At 36.2% G+C, this 24,787-nt stretch overlaps 1 protein-coding gene across 1 annotated transcript in view; it reads right to left on the bottom strand.

Moving 5' to 3' along the window:
• Window positions 1-3,016: 3,016 nt before the first annotated feature.
• NYAP2 (neuronal tyrosine-phosphorylated phosphoinositide-3-kinase adaptor 2) overlaps window positions 3,017-24,787 on the bottom strand; it is a 194,451-nt gene continuing 172,680 nt past the window's right edge. Inside the window, exon 7 of the mRNA XM_045575473.1 lies at window positions 3,017-3,992. Coding sequence (XP_045431429.1) covers window positions 3,765-3,992 — 228 coding nt within the window. The 3' untranslated portion in view covers window positions 3,017-3,764. The remainder of the gene's footprint in view (window positions 3,993-24,787) is intronic.

The following is a 24,787-nucleotide window of genomic DNA, read 5'->3' as shown; positions in this document are numbered from 1 at the left end:
TCACAAAAGTGGATTATTTCTCATCTCAGATTTTTGTTTAAATCATAGGACTGCTTATTTTCATAGGTAGCCATAATTAGCTTACAGGCTCTTTTCTATAGGCAAGTGGCTCACCTTAACATGTAAGTGATATGAAAACTGCATTGTATGTGCACTATTTAGATGTCTTGTCTAATTAGTTAAAAAGATGTCCTAACAGGGTTGCTCAGTGCTTTTGACTTGCTCATTAACCTCACTCAAAAGGGTCAACCCAAAAGGTGTGTGAGGATGAAACTCAAGCCAGAATGTAGTAAGAAAAAGGTTTCTCTCCTTTCCAGAGCAGTCAATGAAAACTTTCTGGAACCTCAGTGTCTCTGAAGTCCCGATGTCAAAATTTTGAAAAGTGAAGTTCTGTCTGGTTGTATCCACACAATTGCTTTGCATTTGAAGGTGTATATTCTGTAAAACTACAATGTCAACCTCCCACTGTTTATGCTTCTCTCCCAGCAATGTTATAGGGGAGGACAGCAGCGCTCACTGACACAGATCAGTCACTTTTCACTCCATACTTGTTTCAACAGCATGAACACAGGGCAAAGAGGGCAGTGTTTCCATAAAGAACACCTGACAGATCTCCAAGTGAGCTGGCTACTGGAATTAGGCAGAGATGCAGGATTTGATTTTCTCTTCTCAGCTAAGAAGTTTCTCACCTATAAAAGGATCTGGTTGACAGCCAATAAAATTCTGTGTCTCTAAAATGTGCTGTGAAAAGACCATGTTTTCATAGGTTTGAGCGCTTCCCATCTGCTAACCATGCCAGGATAAGACCTGTTTTTTGGCACTGCAAAAAAAGATGAGCTTTGCCATTCAATGCTATTCTGTCCAGAGGTGATTTTTTTTCATCTCCTGACCAAAGTCATAGACTGAAGTGTCCTAATTGACAACCATAAGAAAGTTAAGCTTTTTAATTTTTTTTTGTCCTTTTCCCTCCACATAAATAAGTATATACTAAGAGGAAATCCACTATAGACTTGCTATTGCCAGAGTGGACAGAGGGATAGGCACATAGTAACAGTTCTTGAGCCAAAATCCATGAAGCCGCTTCTCAAGATCTTTCCATTAGTTCCCATTGAAAACAAGATTGAAAGAAATTAAAGGGAAACAGTGGCCTAAGATCAAATTTTCAAGAAAATTACCATTCTAGAAAATAACTAATTTTAAAAAAGAAATATCTGATGTCCAGCCAGTGTTGCTCAGTGGTTGAGCAACCAGGAGGTCATGGTTTGATTCCTGATCAGGGCACACGTCCTGCTTGCCGGCTTCATCCCCAGTATGGTGGGTGCAGGAGGCAGATGATTCTTTCTCATCATTGATGTTTCTATCTCTCTCCCTCTCCCTCCCTCTCTGAAATCAATAAAAATGTATTTAAAAATAAATAAAAATAAGGAGTAGGTAAAACTCGGCAACTGCATAAGTTGGGCAAAATAAGTGGGAATGGCTAAATCCAGCCAAATCATGTCAGTACCTCTGTTTCCTTCTTGACAAGTGGCCAGCATTAAAAAGTCTTCTGCTTAAGTCAGAGAAATGTGGAAAAGATCAGTATCTGAAAAACGCACTTACACATGTTACCTAAATATAAAAAGTTCAATGGAATTATCCAATCATGACCCTATGGAGCCTGAAAAGACAAATAAACCAAGATCATAATCAAGATGCTAAGAACTAATGTCTTATGTCTGATTGATTGGCTTGAGTGTATGTGGTCCATATGACTTGAATCAGCATAACATCTTGGGCTATTAATACATTTTATTTTAATTATGATTTTATCTTAACACATTTTTATCACTCAGATTTGTGTTCCATGATTTATTGGGTTTAATAACTGGTGAAATATGGCAACAGGGTTTATTTAAGCTCCTTAAGATCCCTCAGAGATTTCCTGAAATTGTGGTTCTGCTTTTTTTTTTTTTTTTTTTTTTTTACCACCTCAGGTATACAAGCAAAATCTAAAACTTTAGAAAGCATTTTATGTACAGTTCTCCCACTGAGTCCTCATTCACGCACTCAGAACAAATACACATGCTCCCACTTACCTTTTCCTTATTTTTTTTCAGAATTCTAATTGGACATCAAAATATACATTAATTATAAAATATTAAAAAATTATCTTATAATATTTTCAAAGGCTTGAAAGGAACTATTACTGATAAAGTATTACTAGATTTTTAGGAATATAGATTACAAAAGTTTCCTAACTCCTGCTATATTTGGTTTTATTGAGCAACACTGCACTATTGCTGTCAAAACCCTTACAAGGAAAACCACTATGACAATAACTTCAAACACATACCTTGTATCTCAGAAATATAATACTCAATTGATTGTTAAAGAACCACATATTGTCAATTTTAAGAAGCATAAATAGTAATTTAAATATACAAAATATATGTGATAGTTTCCTTTTTATTCATTTGTGGCAACATTTTTATTCAACTAACAAGCTATTCTTAAAAGATATATATAATTTGTTTAACTTAGATTTTACCACCTCATAAAATTGAATCCACCCCGTCCCCGATCCCCTGTATTTCCTGTTTCTTTCTTGAAAGAAAATTAAATAAACAAGTGGTCATATTCTGTGGTCATAATTCTTTGGTCATGGTGTCATAATTAGTGGGAATGGGTGTAATACTCATGCACAGGAAATTGTGACCCAAAAATGTGGTAATAACTAGGGTGAAAATTGTACAAGAAATGCCATTTTGTTAATAGACTTAAATTTTGAGGAAGATTGACATTTAATGTACTAAAATCTGTAAACACATCTGGTTAAATATTTATTTTTCATCTTCTGGGGGGAGGGGGGAGGGGACAAACAGACACATTAGAAGTTACTTAGAAATAGTGATCACAGTGGCTGCAATGCCACAGGTCCCAGTTTCTTGAATGTAGTCTCACTATTTATTTAACTTTTGATTCCTTGTTGCTTCCCTTGTCACAGTGAACCCTGGTCTCCTCCAATCAGATCAGGAAATATTTTCTCCTAGGTTGTTCAAAGATATCCTAATAACTTTATGTGGAGTCTGACTAACCATTGCTTAGTATCAAGATGATATTCAAGAGAAATTCTTAGAAAGCCAATGTAGAAAAAATGTTGGTGTCCATGTAATGTGGACATCCAAATTAAGCATCACACTTGCATTCATCCCCTGTTAGACTCTTAAAAACTTACAAAACAACATGTGTTCTTAATGACTATGATATTCAACTTATACTTTACTAGCACCAGATCATATATTGTGTGGTTGAACATGATTTATAGTTATGAGCTCTTGTACAGAAGACAAATATGGGCAGAAAAAATTGTTTAACTGCAAAATTAATAATAAAAGGCATCAAGGGATTACATATATAAAAGAGAAGATAACAAACCAGTTAATACCAAAATTATATCATATAGTAAAACTCTTGATATTTCTGTCATTTATATACGCATATTGTGTATTATTTCAGGTATCACCCATAAACTAGTAAAATATGTACATCTTAATCTCTTCCTGGATTCAAAATAATCCGTGATAAATAAGTGTGCCTTAATTACGAGGAAATATACATTTTATTTTGCACTTGCCATGAGTAAGCACAGCCTCCCAAGTGTTTTCCAGGGAAGTGCTGTTGTTCCATTCCAACAGAAAAGATAACTTAACAGTTACTTAGCACATGATGAGTCGACCTCCCTCTTCACATTAAGTCATGTGGAGCTCACGCCATCCTGTACACAGTCATATGGCAGTATCCCAGAATACCGTCTGCTGTTTAGAATAGGGTGGAGGGCTGTACTTCTTTGCACCTGCATTCTTCTTCCAGCTGGGCAGGATAGGCATGCTATCCTGTTTGCAAAGGCCCTTCTCCGTTTTCTGTCTAGCCTTTATTTCCTTGCACAAGCAACGCTTTTTCTCAATCATCTCAAGCATTGTATGGTCTCCATGAACCCACTGCATGCATGCCACCTAGCAAAAAAGAAAGAGTGAATACAGAACAAAAGAATGGAATGAAAGCAGGTTTTTGTTGTTGTTTGCACTGTGCTAGTAGTTGTTTTAAAAATGTCAGCTGCTTGAAAGTCTTACAAAGCAAAATTAAAGTATGGAAACTATAAATAAAATTTCTACTTAAATTGGTAAACATTGTGATATTATTAAACAACTAGAGGCCTGCTGCATGAAACTCATGCAAGAGTAAGCATTCCTTCCCCCAGCTATAAGCACCAGTTTCCCTCTGGCCACTGGCTTTGTCTGGAAGGACACCTGGAATGACATCCGGAAAGACATCTGGTCTAATTAGCATATTACCCTTTTACTATTATAGCTAACTTAGGCAGGCTGGTCCGAGTGCAGTGGTGTCTATAGATAACTTAAGCATAATATTTTCCAGTATGTTGTAAAAGTCCACAATATAGAAATAAAACTGTTTTTATCCTTTTAAGCCATTTCCAAATATTCTATATTGTCTTATAGGTCCCAATATGTCTATGTTTTATGGATTTTAATGAACATTTGCATTCTTGAAATAAAACATAGGCTTACTTATAAATAGCATATAGAATTGAATACAGCAATTTAATTAAGTCTTTAATCCAGGATAGAGAAGTTTATATAATACTTAATTATGAAGCAAATCTGCTTTATAACTAGGAAGGGTAAATAGTTCACTTGAAGTTTCTGAATTTGATGTTACATTTTTAGCATAATAATCAGAGTAAATACTTACCTATCACTTACTCTATATCATATCCCATTCTAAGTACTATGCATAGCATACTTCATTTATTCCTCACAATGATGATGCTCTGAAGAAAGTACTATTTATTATTCACAGTGATGAGTAAAATGAAGCAGAGAGATATAGTAACTTAACTGAGGTCACAGAGCCAAGGAATAGCAGTTAGGATTAGAACCCCAGAGTTCATCTCCAACACCATGCCTTTGACAACCACACTACACTACTCTCAATATACACAGACCTGAAAAGGATTCGAAGGCAAATTAGCACAATGCCCTCATTTTACTAAGATGAGAACATTAATACTTCAAGAAGTTATATCTTCACAAAAGCCAAGCACATAGGTTTGGGTGTGAACAAGGCAATACCAAATACCTAATCTTTTATGGAGAGGGCAGGACCGAAAGCTAAAGGATGGGGATCCAGATCCTTCGTGTGTCGAACTTCCTCTAAGCCCTCCACTTATTGGCTTCTCTATCTGAGGAACTGAATTGATAATATCTCAATTTCAGAAGTGCTGTAAGGATTAAATTGCATAATGAAAGTAAAGAGTATTTTTTATTTTTATTTGTTGATTTTGAGAGAGAGAGAGAGAGAGAGAGAGAGAGAGAGAGAGAGAGAGAGAGAGACTGGTTTGTTGTTTCACTCATTTATGTATTCATTGGTTGATTCTTGCATGTGCCCTGACTGGGGATGGAAGCCACAAACTTGGCATATTGGGTCAATGAGGGCTGAAGTCACTTTTGAAAAGAGTAAGGTATTGCCTAAGAATTATTGTTTTAATACTGATAAATACCTAGTTTTCCACACTTGCTTTCTGTAAAGCATGTGCAAAGAGCTCTCTCTATATGTGTTACATTAAACCTTCCCAGATCCACTGAAAATTAAGATTTATTGGAGAATTTAAGGCACTAGAATCACATGTGTCAAACACAAGGCCCGCGGGCCAAATCCGTCCCACCAGGCCTTGCAATGTGGCCCGCACCTCGCTGTCATCACTGCACTCCGCTGCGTTTCCATCACAATGACAGTTTATGACTGTTCAGTAAACCATTCGGCCCGCAATTTAGGCTGGATTTTAGATTTTGGCCCCTTCTCTGATTGAGTTCGACACCCCTACTAGATCAAGGTCACAGCTTATTAGTTGTGATATAGACATATGAAACTCAAATACATTTGAGTGGAAAATGAATATTCTTTCTACTGCACCATGCTCTTATCTCCTGAATATGCTTTAGAAATTATAATAATAGCTATTGTTGTATGTACTACTGTTCCCAAATGCTACTCCAAACGCAAATATATTTATGGCTTTATAAGTCAGTAAAAAGTGCTTATCAAATAAAACAAAAATCAAGCTATTTAGCAGAATCCCCAAAATAATACTCTTAGATAAAGTTCTTGTACTAGTATGTGCCTAGATTAATATAAAATTCCTTGAAAGGATGAGCTGTGTGTTATGCCTTTTGATGTCCTCTCGCTCCTAGCTCAGGACCTTGACCATGGGTGTTCACTTTCTAAACCCAATCCTGTGTGCTTGAAGAGTTAAAATAACCAACAGGCTTTTGCCCCAATAGGAGATTGCCAAAGCTGCTTGGAAAACTTTCAAAAAGGTTATAATATTTTATAAATTAATCTATGCAATAAAAATACAGTAACTCTAAATTGGTGAAAATACAAACAAAATTTATTATGATAATAAACATATAAATGAAATTCATAACACCCAATTCCCAGGAGGTAGGCCCCAAATCTCATTCAACACAGTAGCCCCAACATGCTGAACAGTGATTGAGCTCTCTAAAATAATTTTATGCATTAATAGATGCCAATATCACTAACAGTTTTTGTTGCCTCTTAGAAAACACTATGGGTAAGATATTTATAGCACTACTTCAATATTTACATTGTATTTACTGCTCCACACAAACATTCACCTATTTATTACTTATTTTTTAATACTTTGGGCTGCAAATCATTATATGGCAAAATAATTTTCCTGGTTTAATTCTCACACCAATATATTTCACAGTTATCATATTTCATACGTGCATAACCATATCCCATACCTATAATAAGTATGTGGTTTTAGTCCATGAGAAGTTTATGCTGTGTAAGTATGTAAATTTGTTAATAATAATATATTCTTTAAAAATCTAAAAAGAAGTTTAAGAGTGAAGTTGTAAAGTATAGTTTTTCATATTATTTACATTTTTACTTTAGAATACTTATATATTCATTTGGTTGGATTAGTTTAAAACATTAATAGAAGAAAAGCAACCATTTTTTCTTTTTCAGACTGACCCTGGAAAAGGGTGGCCAAATTTCAATACAAATTCCACAAAAAAGCATAGTCCAACCCATGAAAGAGTGTTGCTAGTAAAATATTCAAAGAATTCAAAGACAGGTTGTTAGAAAATAGCCAATTACATTTTTCAACATTTTAAATATTTTTACAAATATATCAAGTGTGATATAGAATTTACTTTTAAATACTACATATTTTTAAATATTATTTTCTGGAGGTACACTTACTTTTTAATTCACCCAGGTTGAACTCCAATGTTACCACTATGGCCATTTACATGGCCAAATCCTCTAAAATGTGTCTAAAAATTACATTTCATTCTGATAGTGAGATGTTGTTCTTTAATTCATTCATTTAGACAAAATAAATAGTATGTTTAGAAATTATATTAAGTGTACTAAAAATGCTACCCAGGAAATATTTCATACTTTCTTGCTTTTTGTTTTATTATCAAATTCTTCATATACAATTTAAATTTAGCTGTAAAATCCCATTCCACTTCCCCCCGGAGTTAAGAAAACTCTGGGAGTAGATTTACAACTAATTTGAAACTAAGTCCAGTAAATAAACTCTTCTAGTTTAGCTATTTAATCAAGTGGCCATGTTTCTTGTCATTAATCCAAATGTGTTTCTTATGTACACCACGAAGGAATGAAATAAAAACATACACAGGCAAGTAAGTATATCTTGAAAGGCGACTGCAAACAATTGTTCAATTAATATTAACACACATCTGTTGAACAAGATTTTTCATATTAACATGATTCATCAGAGGCAATATTCTTGACTCATAAGTCCATAAACATAAAATCAAATGAAGCTCATATATATATCACAGTATGGGACTCAATTCTTTCTAAAGAATATATAACCATAGATTTCATTTTTTAGATGGAAACAACATGGTGTAATAGAAAGAGTTAAATGACTTTGGGATCTCGATTGTTTTGTGACATTCTAGTCATATATCTCTTGGAACTTGTATGTACTTTATATAAACATTGTATAAATATATTTCATATATAGATATACTTACATATGTACTCTTTATACTTCACATATATATTTCATGTATACTGTACATACTTTACATGTATATTATGTAAACTGGAACATCATACTTCACATGGCTATAGGAAGCAGTGAAGTAAAATGTACAGAGACTGAGAAACTATAAACTCTGACACATTGTTATTAACCTGTCTTCTGGTCCTTCCACCCCTCAGGAATAGCACAAGTGAGGAGTCTTGAAATCATTTCAATAATTACTTTTTCTAAAAAAATAAACTAAGTACTTCCCAATACCAAGTAAACTCCATCCAAAGTACAAAGGAACAGTAATATTGTTCAAAAATAAATCTCTATAGTATTTGTTTAAATTATTCCATTTTCTAAAATATGTAAATAATAAAGAGAAAATATATACTAAAATAAGAAGTTGGAGCATTTCAGTATTAAAATGATACCAGAATAGAACTACTACAAGCATGCGTGTCTCTAATGGCTTTGACTTTCGTACCCCATGAGATCTCATGTAAATGATAATCCTTCATTCAGAGATTTGGAAGATGGGGGCAATATCAAGCATGTGCATTTTTGGCCTCAGAATAAGTTCAGCTGTGGGCCTTGACCATTGTGAATAAAATTTAATGCCTTAAATAATAGACACACATCAATATTAATTTTCAGGTGCTCTGAGGGGAAAAGTCTATCAGTTCTATGCTCTCACCTAGTGCTAACTTCTCCTACCTAGATAACCCATTTTAGGAGAAATTATCATTTTCAGCAAGTCAGGAGGGGTGGGATGTAAACTTTAATCTGATTGAAAATTAAACAGGAGTTACCACATTTATCTGGAATTGTCCCTTATCCTACAGAAAATGTATCCAGGAGATGGCATGAAGGACAGCTGGTGAGATTGGAGAAGGGGAAGCCACTTCTTCAAGAATTAGGGGAGGTATCCAGTCACCTACATCTGGGCTGTCCCTATCATTAAGGGTCCTGAGGCTAGCCAGAGGTGTTAACACTCTCACTGAAAATGTTCTCCCTCTCCCATTCAGGGGGCAGAGAAATGGATTCCTTATTAACCGAAAGTATATAAAGAACAAATATATAAGCACCACAGTTTTTTTTACAGAGATCATCAACGCAACAGAGGTTGACAACCTACAACTCAGTTCCCAAATACCACTGCCTGTTTTTGCAAAGTAATAATAATAATAATAAATTATATTTTTAAATAATTGAAAAAAACAAAATACTATTTTGTGATACATGAAAATTATATAAAATTTGAATGTCAGGCTATATAAAGTTTTACCAGGCAATAGACATGCCCATTTGTAGATGTCTATGGCTGTTTGATGTTATTGAGTTTAGTAGTTGGCACAGAGACTATAGGGCCCACAAAGCCTAAAACATTTACTGTCTTCCCCTATACTGAATAAGTTTGCTAACCTACCAAGTACTAGTAAATATAATTCACCTTTAAAATATGTATCTACTAAAACTGCCTGATTGAAAACAAAACAAAAAAAGATAGTGTCACTATTGGTATAAAAGGGGCTCTAAAACTAAACCCAGAGCACTGATTTTTATGCCTTCATATAGTTTTCATATCATATTTGGCTCATTAGATGAATCATAAAGATGAGACTTAGATTTCAAATCAGCTCCGACAACTAGTTTAGACAAATTATTTGGCATGTTAACTATATATTTTATGATTCCATCATTGTAAGGAAATAGAGGTGTTAGAATTAAAGAAATAAGTGGATAACCTGGCTTAAGTTCTCTAGATTAACCCATTGTTTCAATGACCTGCAGTGGTATTTTGCTTTATAGAACATTTGTTTCAAAAACTTTAAAAAAAAAATTTTTTTGTGAATTATTATTTTCTATTCCAACTATATTTTAAAAAAGGAGTCATATTTATACAATATAGACCCTCAAAAATCTTTTTGAAATTGAAAAAATATTGAGATGGAAGGGCTATAATTAACTGAATGGGTCAGCAAATTTACAATCATGTTATTACTTAATTGTCAAATAAAAAGTGATTAAATCCATATTATTTAATCATTACACAGAATATAAAAGTCTTTTGGTTTGAATGAGTACGGCATTCTCTTTGCATTGGTTATATAATAATTGATATTTTGAAAGCACATACATGTGACCCAGTATCGTATTATTTCATTTGGCAAACATTTAAAAGGCCCACTTAAATATTCCATTTGACTTTATAATTATTATAAACACCATTTATTGAACTTTTAACAGCACAAAACCAAAGCCATGAAGATGAGTGGACACTTAAAGATTTTCCCCCCTTTTTTATCAAGGTCAGAATGAAGCTATTTGAACAGATAAGGTAAGCATGCACATTTGATCCTGGCTTTCAATCTCACTTTTGTGATGTTGTCCAAGTTATTTACTATATTTTTCATGCCTGAGATATTATGAGAATTAAAGATTATGTAGGAAATGTCCCTAACATTTAGACATTGATGATATCGCTTAAAATAATAGCACCTTTGGTATAGCTTTTGCTTTTAGCATAGAATTTTTGCATTATTTTTCTCACCTTTATGTCTGATATTGATTAAATATTCTTAAGTTTTCTCTTATGATCCTTGCTCATTTATCAGCAATGTTGACTCAGAACTTATGTTTTATGAAATAATTGTTAGACAAGTTTACACCTGAGGCATGTACTGGAATTGTGGTGTTTATTTCACATCTAAATTTGGCTTTTAGAGACAGATATATTAACACGAGAAGCATGTCTTGATTGCAGAGTTGCTTTTAAATGTAACACTATGGGTATGTATTAACTCCCTCCATTCTTTTTATGCATTTGAAGATGCTTCCTTAGTGTGCCACCTCTGATCAATTACTAAACATGATAATGAAAAACATTATGTGATGGTATTTTAAACCATATATGTTATCTGTTTTTATACATCTGTGCTTGCTTGCATGATCAGTTATGTAAAACTCACCCATCAGAAAGGTTTTAAACATAAGTTAGCAAGTATTACAATTGCATGGATATAAGGACAAATTAGAGTTTCAAATTAACATAGCTTGCTCATTTTCTCTGTCTGCAAAATGAAGAAAACTCCTAACTCTTCAGTTTTACAGGGATATCCTTTAATCAAGCCCTGGGTCACAAGTTACTTTCAAGGGCATATATTGGTTTTAACTTCCTTGCTAAACAGTGACAATTATAGCTGATGCCAAGGTCTTCCAATACCATCCCTCTTTATTAACAACAATCCTATTTTTGTGTGCATGTTTTATTTCCTTCTTTCTTAGGAGACAGTATAGGTGGATACAATGGATAACATGAACTTCTTTTACCACTTAGTTGTGAGATCTGGGCTAAGTCACCTAACCTTCCTGACACCTTGTTTCTTTATCTGTAAAATGAAAACAGTAAGACCTCATGTTTGTTGGGAGGACTTACATTGTAAGTTTTTTGAAGATCAGGCCTAAATGGATAGTAGAACATCCCTCTCACAATCCAGGACTGCTGGCTCCCAACTGCTCAACTACCTGCCTTCCTGGTTGCCCCTAACCTCTTCTGACTGCCAGCCTGATCACCCCCTAACCACTCCCCTGACAGCCTGATTAATGCCTAACTGCTTCCCTTCCAGCCTGTTTACCCTAACTGACCTCCCCTCCAATCTGGTCACCCCTAACTGCCTTCCCCTGAAGGCCCGGTTACCCCCAACTGCCCTCCCCTGCCAGTTTGGTCACCTCTAACTGCTCTCATCTCCTAGCTTGATTACCCACAACTGCCCAACTTTGCAGGCCTGGTCCCTCCCAACTGCCCTCATGTGTTGAAGTGATGGTCAATTTCATATTACTCTTTTATTAGATAGGATAGAGTCCTGCTGTACTGGTGGGGGCAAGCTGGTTTGCCCTGAAGGGTGTCCCAGATCAGAGTAGGGGTTCCCTTGGGGCATGGGGCATCCTGGGAAAGGGGCCTGTGGTGGTTTGCAGGCCAGCTACATCCCCCAGCGACCCAAGCAGAAGCCCTGGTATCTGGAATTTATTTATCTTATATAATTGAAACTTTGTAGCCTTGAGTGGAGGCCAGGGCAGGCCAGGGCAGGTGGAAAGCTTGGCTTCCTCCATAGCCGTGGCAACACAAGCCTCCTGCTTTCTCCAGCTCTGTGGTCACCACCATATTTGTTGGGTTAATTTTCATACTCACTCTGATTGGCTGGTGGGTGTGGCTTGTGGGTGTAGTGAAGGTACAGTCAATTTGCATGTTTCTATTTTATTAAATAGGATATATTTCCTGGGTTTTTTGAATGCTAGAGGCATCTACCTTCAAATACAGCACTCAGTGCCATGTGAGTCATAGTATTGGATGTTCAGCAGCTGAAAACATCTTCCTCAGACATGGGGATCTTTGAGTCCATGGGGTCTCAGGATTTAAATCCTTTGAATTCTGTGGTCTCAGAATTCTTAGCCCTTTGACTTAGGTTAAATGACAAGCTGATGCTCCCTAAACCTTAGTATGCTTTCAGCCACTCCTGAGAGTTGGCTAAAATGTGAACTCTTGGGCAGTATGTGAGTATATGTGTTCATGTGTGCCTGTGTATGTTCACATGGTAGGCTTCCAGACAGCCTTCAAAAAAGGTTTTTATATTTGTTTAATGAAACATTCAGTTTCACAGTAGCAAACAATTCAGTAATCCCCACACATATTTATGCTTCTACAATAATATTCACAAGTATGAGGAGATGTTAGTCTCTTGACTGGGTGGCACAAAAGTGTTAGCTTACTGAAAGAGTTGCATTAGGGGGAAAAACCCAAGACAAAGACTGTATAAGGGCAAAAGGTCATGCCTGGTTTTCACACCACCATGAAAGACAATGTTAATTGCAGCAAATCATCATTTTACAAATTTCTGGTGGTAGCAGAATTTTTAAGAATAAAATTTCAACTAGAAAAATGAAGGTTTTCAACAAAATGCAGCACATTTGCACGTAATAAGATGACTACTAAATGCAACAGCAAGTTGTCAAAATAGCATGTTAATTTTTGTATAACAAATGCAAATTGGCAGTTGAATATGATTTGGCACACACTTTCTGGTGAAAGACGAGGCTCAAACCTCTCTACGCAACAATAAATTGTCCATGCAGGTGGGAGCAACATGCTGATGCATCTTTATACATGCACACAAAGCACCCACACAGATGTAATGCATGGATTCTTCAGTGTAAAGAGACAGAAAAATGAAAATGACTAGGAATAATGATAATATTGCATGAGAAATAGTTGATTTGTAATATAACTCTCAAGTGTCTGAAATTGCCTTAAAAGTTGCTGCATTAAGCCGAAACCGGTTTGGCTCAGTGGATAGAGCATTGGCCTGCGGTCTGAAAGGTCCAAGGTTTGATCCGGTCAAGGGCATGTGCCTTGGTTGTGGGCACATCCCCAATAGGGGGTGTGCAGGAGACAGCTGATTGATAATTCTCTCTCATCGATGTTTCTAACTCTCTATCTTTCTCTCTTCCTCTCTGTAAAAATCAATAAAATATACTTTTTTAAAAAGTTGCTGCATTAAAATGTATATAAAGTTGTGAAGGGCATCTAATATAAGCATAAGTGATATGTGATATGAAATATGATACTCATGTATCAAAATGCAGCATGGGGCTTTTCAGAGGAAAGATGTCCAAATATTTTATATATATATATATATCATGTCTATTTTCCCTAGCTAGTACCATGTGTAATCTTAAGATCATTATATATATTCTTGATTTTATTTTTACTATTGATATATTATTAAGAAGTGTTTGCTCTTGGGAAGTAAAAAGGCTATAGAAAATTGTGATTATTTCCCCATAAAGAAGACATGACATATTTCTCAGCAATTAAACCTAATGACTACAGATATAATTTCAGCTGTTAATTGATTAAGCTAATTGTTTGTAATAAAGGAAGATAAAAAAAAACCTCTGAGCAGGTTTCAGAATTAATTTATGTTTTTAAATGAACAAGGAGTTTATAAGTAGAATGCCTTAAAGAGACATTCCCTAAAGGAGCAAACAGTATTACAAGATAAAATTCAATTACAACACATGTATTGATGTTTTCCACTAAGTATATTCTGTTAATCACTTACATTAGCATTAATTTAATTTCAAGTTTAATTTTATTACAAAATATTGGTTTTTAATAGTGCATATAAACTTGACCACAGATAAATTAGGAAGAGACACATTGCAGTAAACATTTGTTTTATCTAGCAAAAGAAAGGGAGGCAGGCAGGATATTCTAATTCTCAATGAACAAACTTTAATAATAATCTCTGAAACAACTAACAATCTTCTTTAGTTCTTATAGCTTTGAATATAGCTGGGAAAGTATATGGAACAGATTTTTTTCTCCAGTACAATGCATTGCCCTATATGAACGCAACTTTGTTACAGAACCAGAAACACACTGGCCATCAAAGGGATTCAGTTCTGAAGCAGCTTTGTTATTTACTAATTTGGGGCACTTGCCTGGGCCTCAGGTTAGAAAAGACCAGAAGGCATGAACTGTGGAATGCAGAGTTGAATCAGGGTCACAGTTGTACTTTGCATAAAGTACACAATATTTAAAAATTTTGAACCAATGTGGAAAAAATAAAAACAAGACAAGACACACAGATAATTAAATTATACATAGTTAGAGAAAGAGAAAGAGGGAGAGAGAGGAAGGAATATATATATATATATATATATATATATATATATATATATATAGAGAGAGAGAGAGAGAGAGAGAGAGAGAGAAAGAGAGAGGGGGGGGATGAGTAAGAGGTAAAAGGAGGCAAAAACATCTAGATTTTGGCCTTTCTTAACAAATAGAGAAGCATGGGTCTTTGGGACAGCAATGGACTGGAGCTGAGTTTCTTTGCCTTCTTCCAGTAAGTTTGTCTCTCCAGTTCAATCTGGTTCTCCATTGTCATTCATTGCTGATGCAAAGTGCCATTGCCACTTTTCACTTCACTGGTAATGCAACTTTTCATATAATGGAAAAATATGTTCTGTACTATGGACTCTATCAATATGAGAAAGTGTTCATTTCCAATGCCCCCTCCCTCCCTCCCAGGCAGCTGCTGGCATTGGGGGCTGTGCCTCCCTAACTGCTCCCTCTAAGTTCATGTCCTTTCCTGCTATGGTTCCAAGTCCAGCTACTTTTACTTAACCCTTAGCTTTGAATATAGCTGGGAAAGTACATGGAACAGACCTTTCATCCCAACTCAAACTCAGCACTTACTACCCAGGAATAAAAATAGTCTTTGTAATGTTGACCGTATATTAATTGGACTTTTAGTGTGACTAGATTTCCTCAAAAGAAACTGGACTTTTTTCTTTTTTTGGCCAAATTTATTCAGATCTTCATAGGGTCAGTGTGGAAAGGCAGGAAGAAATGAACACTTTGTATGAGAAAACCAAAATCAACTTAGGAGCAGCAGCATACTTGTAGCTCATGAGCTACCAAGTCAAGAGTGCAACACATGGTCCCCTTCCTGGCAGCCTTGAGGTCCTCGGTCTTGGTCTCTCTTTCTTCCCTCCTGCTTCCCAGGTTGTTTACTTCCTGCCAAAGAGGTTATCCCTTCAAGCAGCAAAAAACAAGAGGCCACAGGCTCACCTTCAAGACTGTTGTCTTGAAGAGGCAGGTCCTATGTGCTGTGTTCTGTGCTCAACCGAGAAACTAAAGCCTTCCATTCCAATGGTATAGTTTAGAGCGCTATTTTCCAATAATTTTCCTCCTATTTTTAAAAAGGCTGCTGAGGAGAGATAAATGTCTAATTAGGGAACTGCCCAATATCACTGCTGAGATTATATCTTTGCACCATTTTCTAAACAAATATGTGGGTTTGAAACTACAAACACACAACCCTTTTAACAGTCCAAATAGTTCATTTCCCATTTTCAGGGAATAGAACTGCATTGGAGGAACATTGAGGAGGTTATAAAATGCTTCAGATTTCCACTTCATAAAATTAAAATACTAGCCTCTATAAAAATATGATTTTGTGGGGTCCATGAAATATACCATATCCTTATAATAAAGTTCTATAAATATAAAATGTTATCTCTGTTATTTAAATATTTATATTTACCATATAATTTCTTGAATTGAAAGAATTTTGAAGCTCCTGAGAAAATTGAGCACTGGAACTGTAGGAAAATACAAATTATTGCTATGGAGCAATACCATAGTTGGCAGTGGTATTAAGAAGGACTCTAAGAATGAGTTGCAGACCCTCCTTGCTGGAATAATGAAGTCCCAGAATCAGTTCCACACTCTTGCTCTCTCTAAGGCAAGATCTTAAGAGAGCTAGAGTTGTTGTTTTTCCCATAGTTCTAAATTTGAGCAACAGTTTGTTCTCTGCTCAAAATACCTATAGAAAATAAGGAAAATACTTTGGTGGGGTTTTTTTGGTAAAATTTGGTGAAAACAACTTTTAGAGGTTTCCATTCACATTCTGATTGAAATCATTGAAGCTTATAGTGGTTGTACTGAGGAATCCAAGCATTCATCGAGGGTGGCAGGGTCTAACACAACAAGGGAAAGAGCAAGGAGGTCAACTGAACATCGCAGTGTGGTAAACACTGTGCTAACAGCTTTATACACCATCTCATGTCATGTCTCCATCCATCTTCACTAACACAGTGGTGAATGAGTCTCTACTACAGGTAAACACTGAGGTGCCAGAGCTGGGTGGTGAAAGATAGTTCAAAGCCAAGACTGATTGATTCTACATCCTGCCATGTAATTCAATAAAATTATCAAATCCTCTAATGAACACTGTGGACAAAATTGTAAATAAAAAAAACAAACAGAAAACAACACACACACGAAAGCACTCTGTATCATATGTTATAATTAGGGCAAAACTTCTCACTTACTAGTTAGTTTTATTTTTTCAAAGGCCATGATTTCAAAATATGCAGTGTTATTCATAGTTTCATTTTAACCTTTTTTCTTTCTGACATAAAGTACTTGCTTTTTTAAAGCATTCCTTAAAAATGAGAACATGCCTCCAAAAGCAATTTGTAATTATGTCCATACTTTTTAAGCTATGTTTTCCCCTGAACATACATGCCAAGTTTCTCATACCATATATTTAATATAATTCTCTTAGCTGGAAGAAGAATAAAATAATTTATTCATTGTCCTTTGAGGGTTGAGAAATGATAACAAAACCAATGATGTTTTCAAAACCATTTTATCATAAATTACCATTATTCTATACTCTTTAGGACTATAATTACAGCTCATCTTAATTACCATCATTTTTTAGATAAGACACCTGAGTCAAATAGGTTAAGTAATTTGTCTATGGAACTCAGCAAGAGGATAATTGAGCCAGGATTGAACCCAGAGATTCTGCACATCTGCACATTACCATCCAATCTCACCATGGTCATGAGCAACATGTTTCATAAATCAGTATATTCCTGCTGAGATTACTCTGGGCCTCCCATGCTTATATCTGACACTTTATCATGCTATTCAAAATACATAATATACTGGAAAGAAATAAATGGGCTTTATTTTTATTTTTACTCACTTTGGTTAAGTTTCACAAATTGCAGGAAAAGTTGCCTCTTCCCCAGGAAATTTTAGAAAAAGGTCCGAAAGAACTTGACCTCTGAATACAGAAGCCATTAATTTGTTCTAAGTTTTGCGAAAAGCAATTGTAACTGTTTCACCATTAGTAAACATTGAGTAATGCAAATCATTAACTAATCTATGGGGGCCATGAAAAAAATCATATTGAGAAGCTAGTAATACATAATTATTCATTTTTCTATAGAAATTAAGAATCCCATTGTCTCTCCTTTTACCACATAAAACTAGAGTTTTGTTCCTTACTTTACTAAAACTTAATCCACTCTAAAATCAGTATGTTATTTGAAATATACCTCCTGCTCATGGTCTCTGAACCCTAGTGACACTCGTGCCCTTGGCAAACATCAGCAAATCAAGACTCTTCAAGACTCTGCAGTGGAACCAAATGTAACCTTTGGTTCTCTCTCAATGCACTTCTCCCAGAAGCTGCAAAGAGGTCAAGTTTAGATATACATGGAATGTAACAATTGTCCCACTCGTCAATTTACTAATGGCAAATGTTGAGGGCTTCTTGGTCTCAAACGGAAAAAAAGAGAAAATTCAACAGAGCAATGACAGGTCAGGAGTCACAGTGATAGGACAGTGCTTCTAGACTAAAGGCAGTTTTTTATCCTGGTCCCGCTCTGATTCACTTGGCTCACTTCTCATTCCTCTGAGAATGACTATAGCACCATCACTCCTGGCTGCCCTCTGCATGATCACCAGAAAAAGCCCGAGGCAAATGTGCACACAAATGTTCCTTGTTGATTGTTCCAAAAGAACTAACTTTCCCCACTCCCACCAAAGCTTCTATATAAAGTAAAAATAAACTCTTCTCAAGCTCTCTATTTTTATCTTAATTTCACAAAACATTTCATTTGCAAACATGAGCACATGTAGCCCTTCTAAACATGGAAGGTCAGAATGCTTTTTAAACCTCCAAATCCATACACCACAATCCTATATAATAAAAGGCTAATATGCAAATTGTCCCCTCAACTGGGAATTCAACTGGGAGTTTGACTAGGTGAGCCCACAGACCTTCTCCCCAGCTGGCCCTGCCCATGATCACCCCTCATCTTAATTGGGGGCAGGCCCGGCCAGCCAACCTCCCACATCCCCCTCCCCCAGCCAGCCCAGCCCAATATACCACGATTGGGGCAGGCCAGCCATACCTTAGCCGTGCGCAAATTCGTGCTCTGGGCCTCTAGTTTTATATATATAAAGCTTAAACTGTCTTCAAGTCACACTCTCTTCAGAACACTGGTCTTCTCATGAAAGTCTTTGTAGAAAAATAGAAGGGTTTTATTTACCTTTGATTCTTCTCTGCTCCCAGTGGCCCTCAGAGCAGAGAGCTCATTCCTGACTGGACCCTTACTGGACCCAACTCAGGAAAATTCAAACTCTTACTGGACTCAACTCGGGAAAACTGAGACCCTAAACTTTGTGGCTTCCCCTGATGTCCTCAGCTTACCCACAGCAAATCTGTGAGCCTAAGTTTGGTTTGTTTGGTAGTAAGCACCTGCTTTGTCATCAAGCCCAAGATTAAGGGTAGTGAGAACAGCGAGGACGAGGGCTGAAGATTGCTTTGGCATTTGCACCCTCTCTGCTGAGAACAGTAAGAGGAGGTTATGCTACTGGTGTCCCACACTGCCCCCATTCCACCACATGTCGTTTCCTAAAAGGAAACCGAGCTTACTGACTAATTGCTCAGAAGCACCAGAATTCTGTTACCGGGAGGGTTCCTTGATCATTGCATAGGACATTAATTTGATGCCCATATCTCCTCTCATTACCTAGAAAATGTTTAGTTTGTTATTGATGGAGAGTAATAATCTAATGATCATGTTTATTTTTCTAAAGAAATGGTTATGAAGTGACCAAATAAATTTTAGGAAAATTGACTTTAATCCAAGTCACTATCATTCCGAAATATGCACAAACACTTTTGAATTATTTGATGCTCCCCAAATAATTGCCGAAAGCCTGTAGTAGGATTGTTAGGGAAAAATACTGAAAGCATTTTCTGAGGAAGGGATAAACTAGGTCAATAGCACCCCTTTGTGATAACAGGAGGTATACACCCTACAGTTAAGACCATTATCTTAGAAGGGTCTTCAGAAAAATTCCCATTATACTCTGAGGCCTAAAGACTCCTGCACATCCTTTCCCTAGGCTTCAGGCAGAGTTACCTGGGCATCACCTCCCCAGTTTGGGATTCTGCTGCCGTTTAAACATCTCCGAAGGAACGATTTCATGACCTCTCCCAACACAACATTCCAGGGTTTCACTCTTAGGCCTCATAAAAATGCTTTACACACCATCACGTACCCGCTTCCTCTAGTTAAACCTGCCTCTCCTGCTGGGATGAGAACCAGATGGTCAGGTTCCTTCATTCCTGGTGTCTGTGCACATCCTTCAGGCCACAGAGAGGGAAGCACAGCAAGATCGTCTGAAATGGTTTCGGTCAGAGGAACTTATCGTGGCCTGTCCACAAACCTTTCAAGTTGGACCCACAAATCTTAGGCCCACTGTTCAGGGCAGAAGGTATGTTTAACGGCCTGGGAGTGAAAGGTCAGGATCTTCACTTGAAGAGTGGTTCTGCTTTCCCAGGCAAATTACTGCACCCTCCGACCTCCTACACTTTCACACCAACCCCACCTTTCTTCCAGGTGACGTTCACACCGGTTTTAACAGGATATTTTTGAATAGTAGTGCTTATGAATATCACCTCTGCACATCAGCAGACTATAGAACAGAACTAAGATTTAAATTTTATTTTTTCTCTTGAAAGTCTAGCATAATTATACTGTTTCTATTACTGAACTGAAGGTTACTTTAAAATTTCCCCATTAAATATGTATATTTAAATATCTGAGACATATATATGTCATATATATCTCTTTCATCCATGAGATGAGAGAACCATTCATCGGCTGCCTCCTGCACTCCCCCAACTGGGATGGAGCCTGCAACCTGACCATGTGTACTGACTGAGTACCAAATGGAAATCTGGTTTATAGGTCAAGGCTCAACCATTAGCCATACCAGTCGGGCATACAGTAGTTTTAATCTGTTAATGTCATTCTCTTAAGCACTTCACAACCATATGTTAAAGTACAGAATAAAGTGATGTTTTCCCAGTATATCCTGGATTCCTGTTTTCTTAGGGTGGACATGAGAGGACTGTGTTTCTGGCTGTCTCCCCCTCTTACCCCCCACACACACTAAATATAGCATTTTCACTAAATAAACAGTAAAAATAATAATCCTGCTATTTTATTAGCATTGTTACTTTGGGTAATTAAAAATGTAGGTATCTACTTATATCTGTACATAGGGGTTTTTTGTTTGTTTGTTTGTTTGTTTTTATAGTCCAGTCAGTGTAAAGATTATCTTTGATCCATATATTTCCATGGAAGTGAGTTTTAAAGGGTTAATTAAACACAATGACGTTTTATCTGTGGTAGGTAAATATATGATATGCAGAGACTTATTCTGGAGCTTTAATTTTAAAACAATGCATTATAAAAGAGGCCAAATTCACATTTTATCATGACTTTTGATCTTTTCTCTAGAGAGGAAAAGACACATTCATGAAAAGTGCCCATTCCATAAGCACATATACTATGTTTTATGCTTTCAAATAGGCAATATATATTGTAAACAAAAGAAATCAACTGCATATCCTTGCCTGAAACCTCACTACAAATTTAATAGGGTTCATATATTCATTTTGTAGTGTGTTGGTGTTTATATTTGCCCTTAATATTATTCTATAATGTCTGTAGTCAATGCATATTTAATTTATTTCTATTTTATTCTAAAATTAGCAAACAAAAAGTGGGGCACCAGTTGAGACACAGATTTTTTTTTTTCTTTCTTTCTTATTTATTCAGGAGAAAGCATTGCCTAGCATTGAACTTGACTGTCAAAAGATTTTTAGTCCTCTTCCCCCCACTAGTGGTGATAAACGGTATAAACATGTGTTGTAGGTATTTGCTCTTAAACATCCAGGGGTATCACAGCACATGTCTTCAGGAAAGAGCATCAAGAATGGGGTTCAAGTCCCAGATCTGCCATTTCTAACTATGTGAACTTGACCTTTGTTTTTCAGTTCTTTTCATAAGGCATAAATTAATAATTATTATTTGCAAGATGATTGTAATTGGTCACAAGAGAAAATGTTAAGTCAAATCTATTTAAAAATTGAAGAAACAAAATTAGTGTTTTGTTTTATTTAAAAAAAAAAAAAAGAAAGAAAGAAAATGCGAGAGGCACATTAAATACTTAATTGACTTGATCTTGCAGTGAACAGACTCTAGCCTCCCCAGACCCACACAGACTATTTAGAGTGGAGAAACAGCCTTTACCAAGTGATCAAATATTATGCTTCCAGTGACAAACATCACATGCCATCTGAGAAGGCCTCTTGCACGTAATCTTCTTGCTCAAAACGTTTAATTCTAATCTAACCACAAAGAACCATCAGACAAATTAAAAACTAAGGGTTGATTAAAAACATACAAACACAAAACAACAACTGTTCTGGATTCTGGAAATTTCAATGTCTTAAAACAATCAATGAAGATGAGAAATATTTGTGATTAAAAGAGGTTAAAATAAAAACTAATAAGGAAATGTTACATATGATCTTTGATTGGATCCTAGAAGAGGCATAGTACTGGGCCCTTGTGGAAATTTAAAAATGGGCTTTCTGTGAGAACATAGTATTGAATCATTACAATTTGAGTGGGATTATTTAGAAGAATGTCCTGGGTCTTAGAAGATATAGAAAATATATTTAACCATAGCACTTCGTGTGTATGTGTGTGTGTGTGTGTGTGTGTGTGTGTGTATGTGTGTGGGTATAAAAGTATACAGGTGCTAGCTTGCTGATTTTTCTATGATTTACACTTTTTCAAAATAAAAAGTAAAACAAACAAATAAAAGCTCTTGGATATTCCATCAACTAAAGATTCCTTTGGGTTTATGATATTTTTACAAAGCTAATTAGTTAGGAAAGTAGCATAATCTCCATCTTCATAGAAGGCTAAATTGAAATAAGATCAGGTAATTAGTGTTTAAATTATAGAGAAACAACTCCTGAGCAAATTTCTGCCTAATGTATTAGATTGATCACTTTCCACATTTGTAAAATGGGAATAACAATAATGATCATGTTTACAGTACCTAGTTCTCCATGAACTAGTTCTCCACTTGTACTAGTTCTCCACTTGTTCTTTATTCCCTTATAACTTCTTTCCAATATTTTCCACCTCAACATTTGTTACCACTACTGTAATACTAAACTGCTTGCATTTCTATACAAATTGTATGGTGTCAGACTCCCCACTCCTTTGCACATCATCTTACCTCTATAAAGGCCTTCTGCTCTCTTATTAAAACACTAGAGGCCCGATGCACAGATTTGAGCACTAGTGGAGTCCCTCAGCCTGGTCTGCACCCTTTTGAAATCTGGGATCTCTTAGGGGATGTCAGAGAGCTGGTTTCAGCCTGATCCCAGCAGGCAAGGCTGAGACACCCAACCAGTGCACGAATCTCTGTACTAGGCCTCTGCATGCATATAAGATCTTTGGTTAATCTCTTTTTACCCTCCCCTCTCCATGTCTGTGGTTTCCACTTCTGCATTAAGCATCTGGCTCCTGGTAGTCAGTGCACATCATAGCTACCAGCCAATCAGCTGGTCACTTAGGCTTTTATATATATAGATTGGTCAAATGTGGCATCCTGGTCTATAAAATCATGCCATCAAGACTCACTAAGTTAGTTTCTCTGTCTTCTGCACTCTCCTCTTTATTATACTATTTGCTAGTGTGTGTACATATGTGTGTGTGTGTCCTTTACTAGGCTGGAATTCCTTGAAATTCAATGAATTTTTATTAAACATTATGCATCTACCAGAGCCCCTGGCCCTTATCAGCTGGACAATGAAAGTTTTGAGAGGTCTCCTGTTGAGACATCTATGAAAACAACTTGCACATTCTAAAATGCTAATGCTAATTACTGTAAAGTGTCAATGACAGTCACACCAGTTAATTATTAGTAAGGACAGTTAAACTACATGCTAGTTAGTTGGTTGGTGGTGCAAGAGAGAATAACAAAGTGGAATAACGTTGGTGGGATAACAAGGAGCATGAGACACAAAAGCTGGGTAAGGTGGAGGCTGGAGGCTTTGGAAAAAAGAAGGATAAGGTAAAATAGTCAGAAATTAGTTTTATCCACACCATCTTTTTGACCAGGACTGTTTGCAAGACTATGACATATAAATTATCAAATCATTATTGGAAAATCTGCACCTAGCCATGCCATCCAGTGAATCGTTTCCCTTGAGTCCAGCCACAGCGCCCAAAGGCCCTCGGAGTAACTGAGAGGCAGGGAAAGATGATGGACCAGGAGGAAAGAGAAGACCTGATGTGCTTTACTCCGGGTCAATGGTAAGTGGGCCTCCTGCTGGAATCTACAATCCACCCCTACTTTTAAAGGAGATAGAAAAGGATGAAATGCTGCCCTCTTCTGGCAGCTTTGGCAAATCTTCACACACAGTTCATTATACAGGAGAGTAAAAACACTCCCATTCTGTGACTCATTTTGAAAAGGCATCTTAGCATGGACATAGACTTTCTTTTAATATAATATACCATAGTAGTAAATAGCTCTTTGTCACAGAGAGTTTTCACACCTTTAAAAAAAACTTTAACTTTGCTTTGTATTTAAATTTGGCTACAGTAGTTTTAGATATTCTATGGGCTTAACACAAATTCTGCGTGCTGAATCAGGCAAGAGAAGAGTTCTCATGTGTTTAGGGCACCATCTCAGCAAAACAATAGCAAAAAGGAGAAAGAGGAAAAGGAAAATGAAGATTGAGACTTCAATAATGATATGCAAAATTTAGAAAGAGAAAATCTAAATGAAGTCAAGTAGAATATACAATACAGACTGTGATAGTATGATTTATAACAAGAAATGTGTACTTGGTTTTCTCCCCCAGAGAAACCATTTTTTGCACAGAGATCCTGAAACCCCTGGAATTTTCTGGAAGGAGAGCTATAAAG

Source organism: Pipistrellus kuhlii, unplaced genomic scaffold (assembly GCF_014108245.1).
Source record: "Pipistrellus kuhlii isolate mPipKuh1 unplaced genomic scaffold, mPipKuh1.p scaffold_m20_p_7, whole genome shotgun sequence".
NCBI lineage: Eukaryota > Metazoa > Chordata > Mammalia > Chiroptera > Vespertilionidae > Pipistrellus > Pipistrellus kuhlii.
The sequence above is the reverse complement of the archived record's forward strand: the minus strand, read 5'-3'. Positions and strand labels throughout refer to the sequence as shown.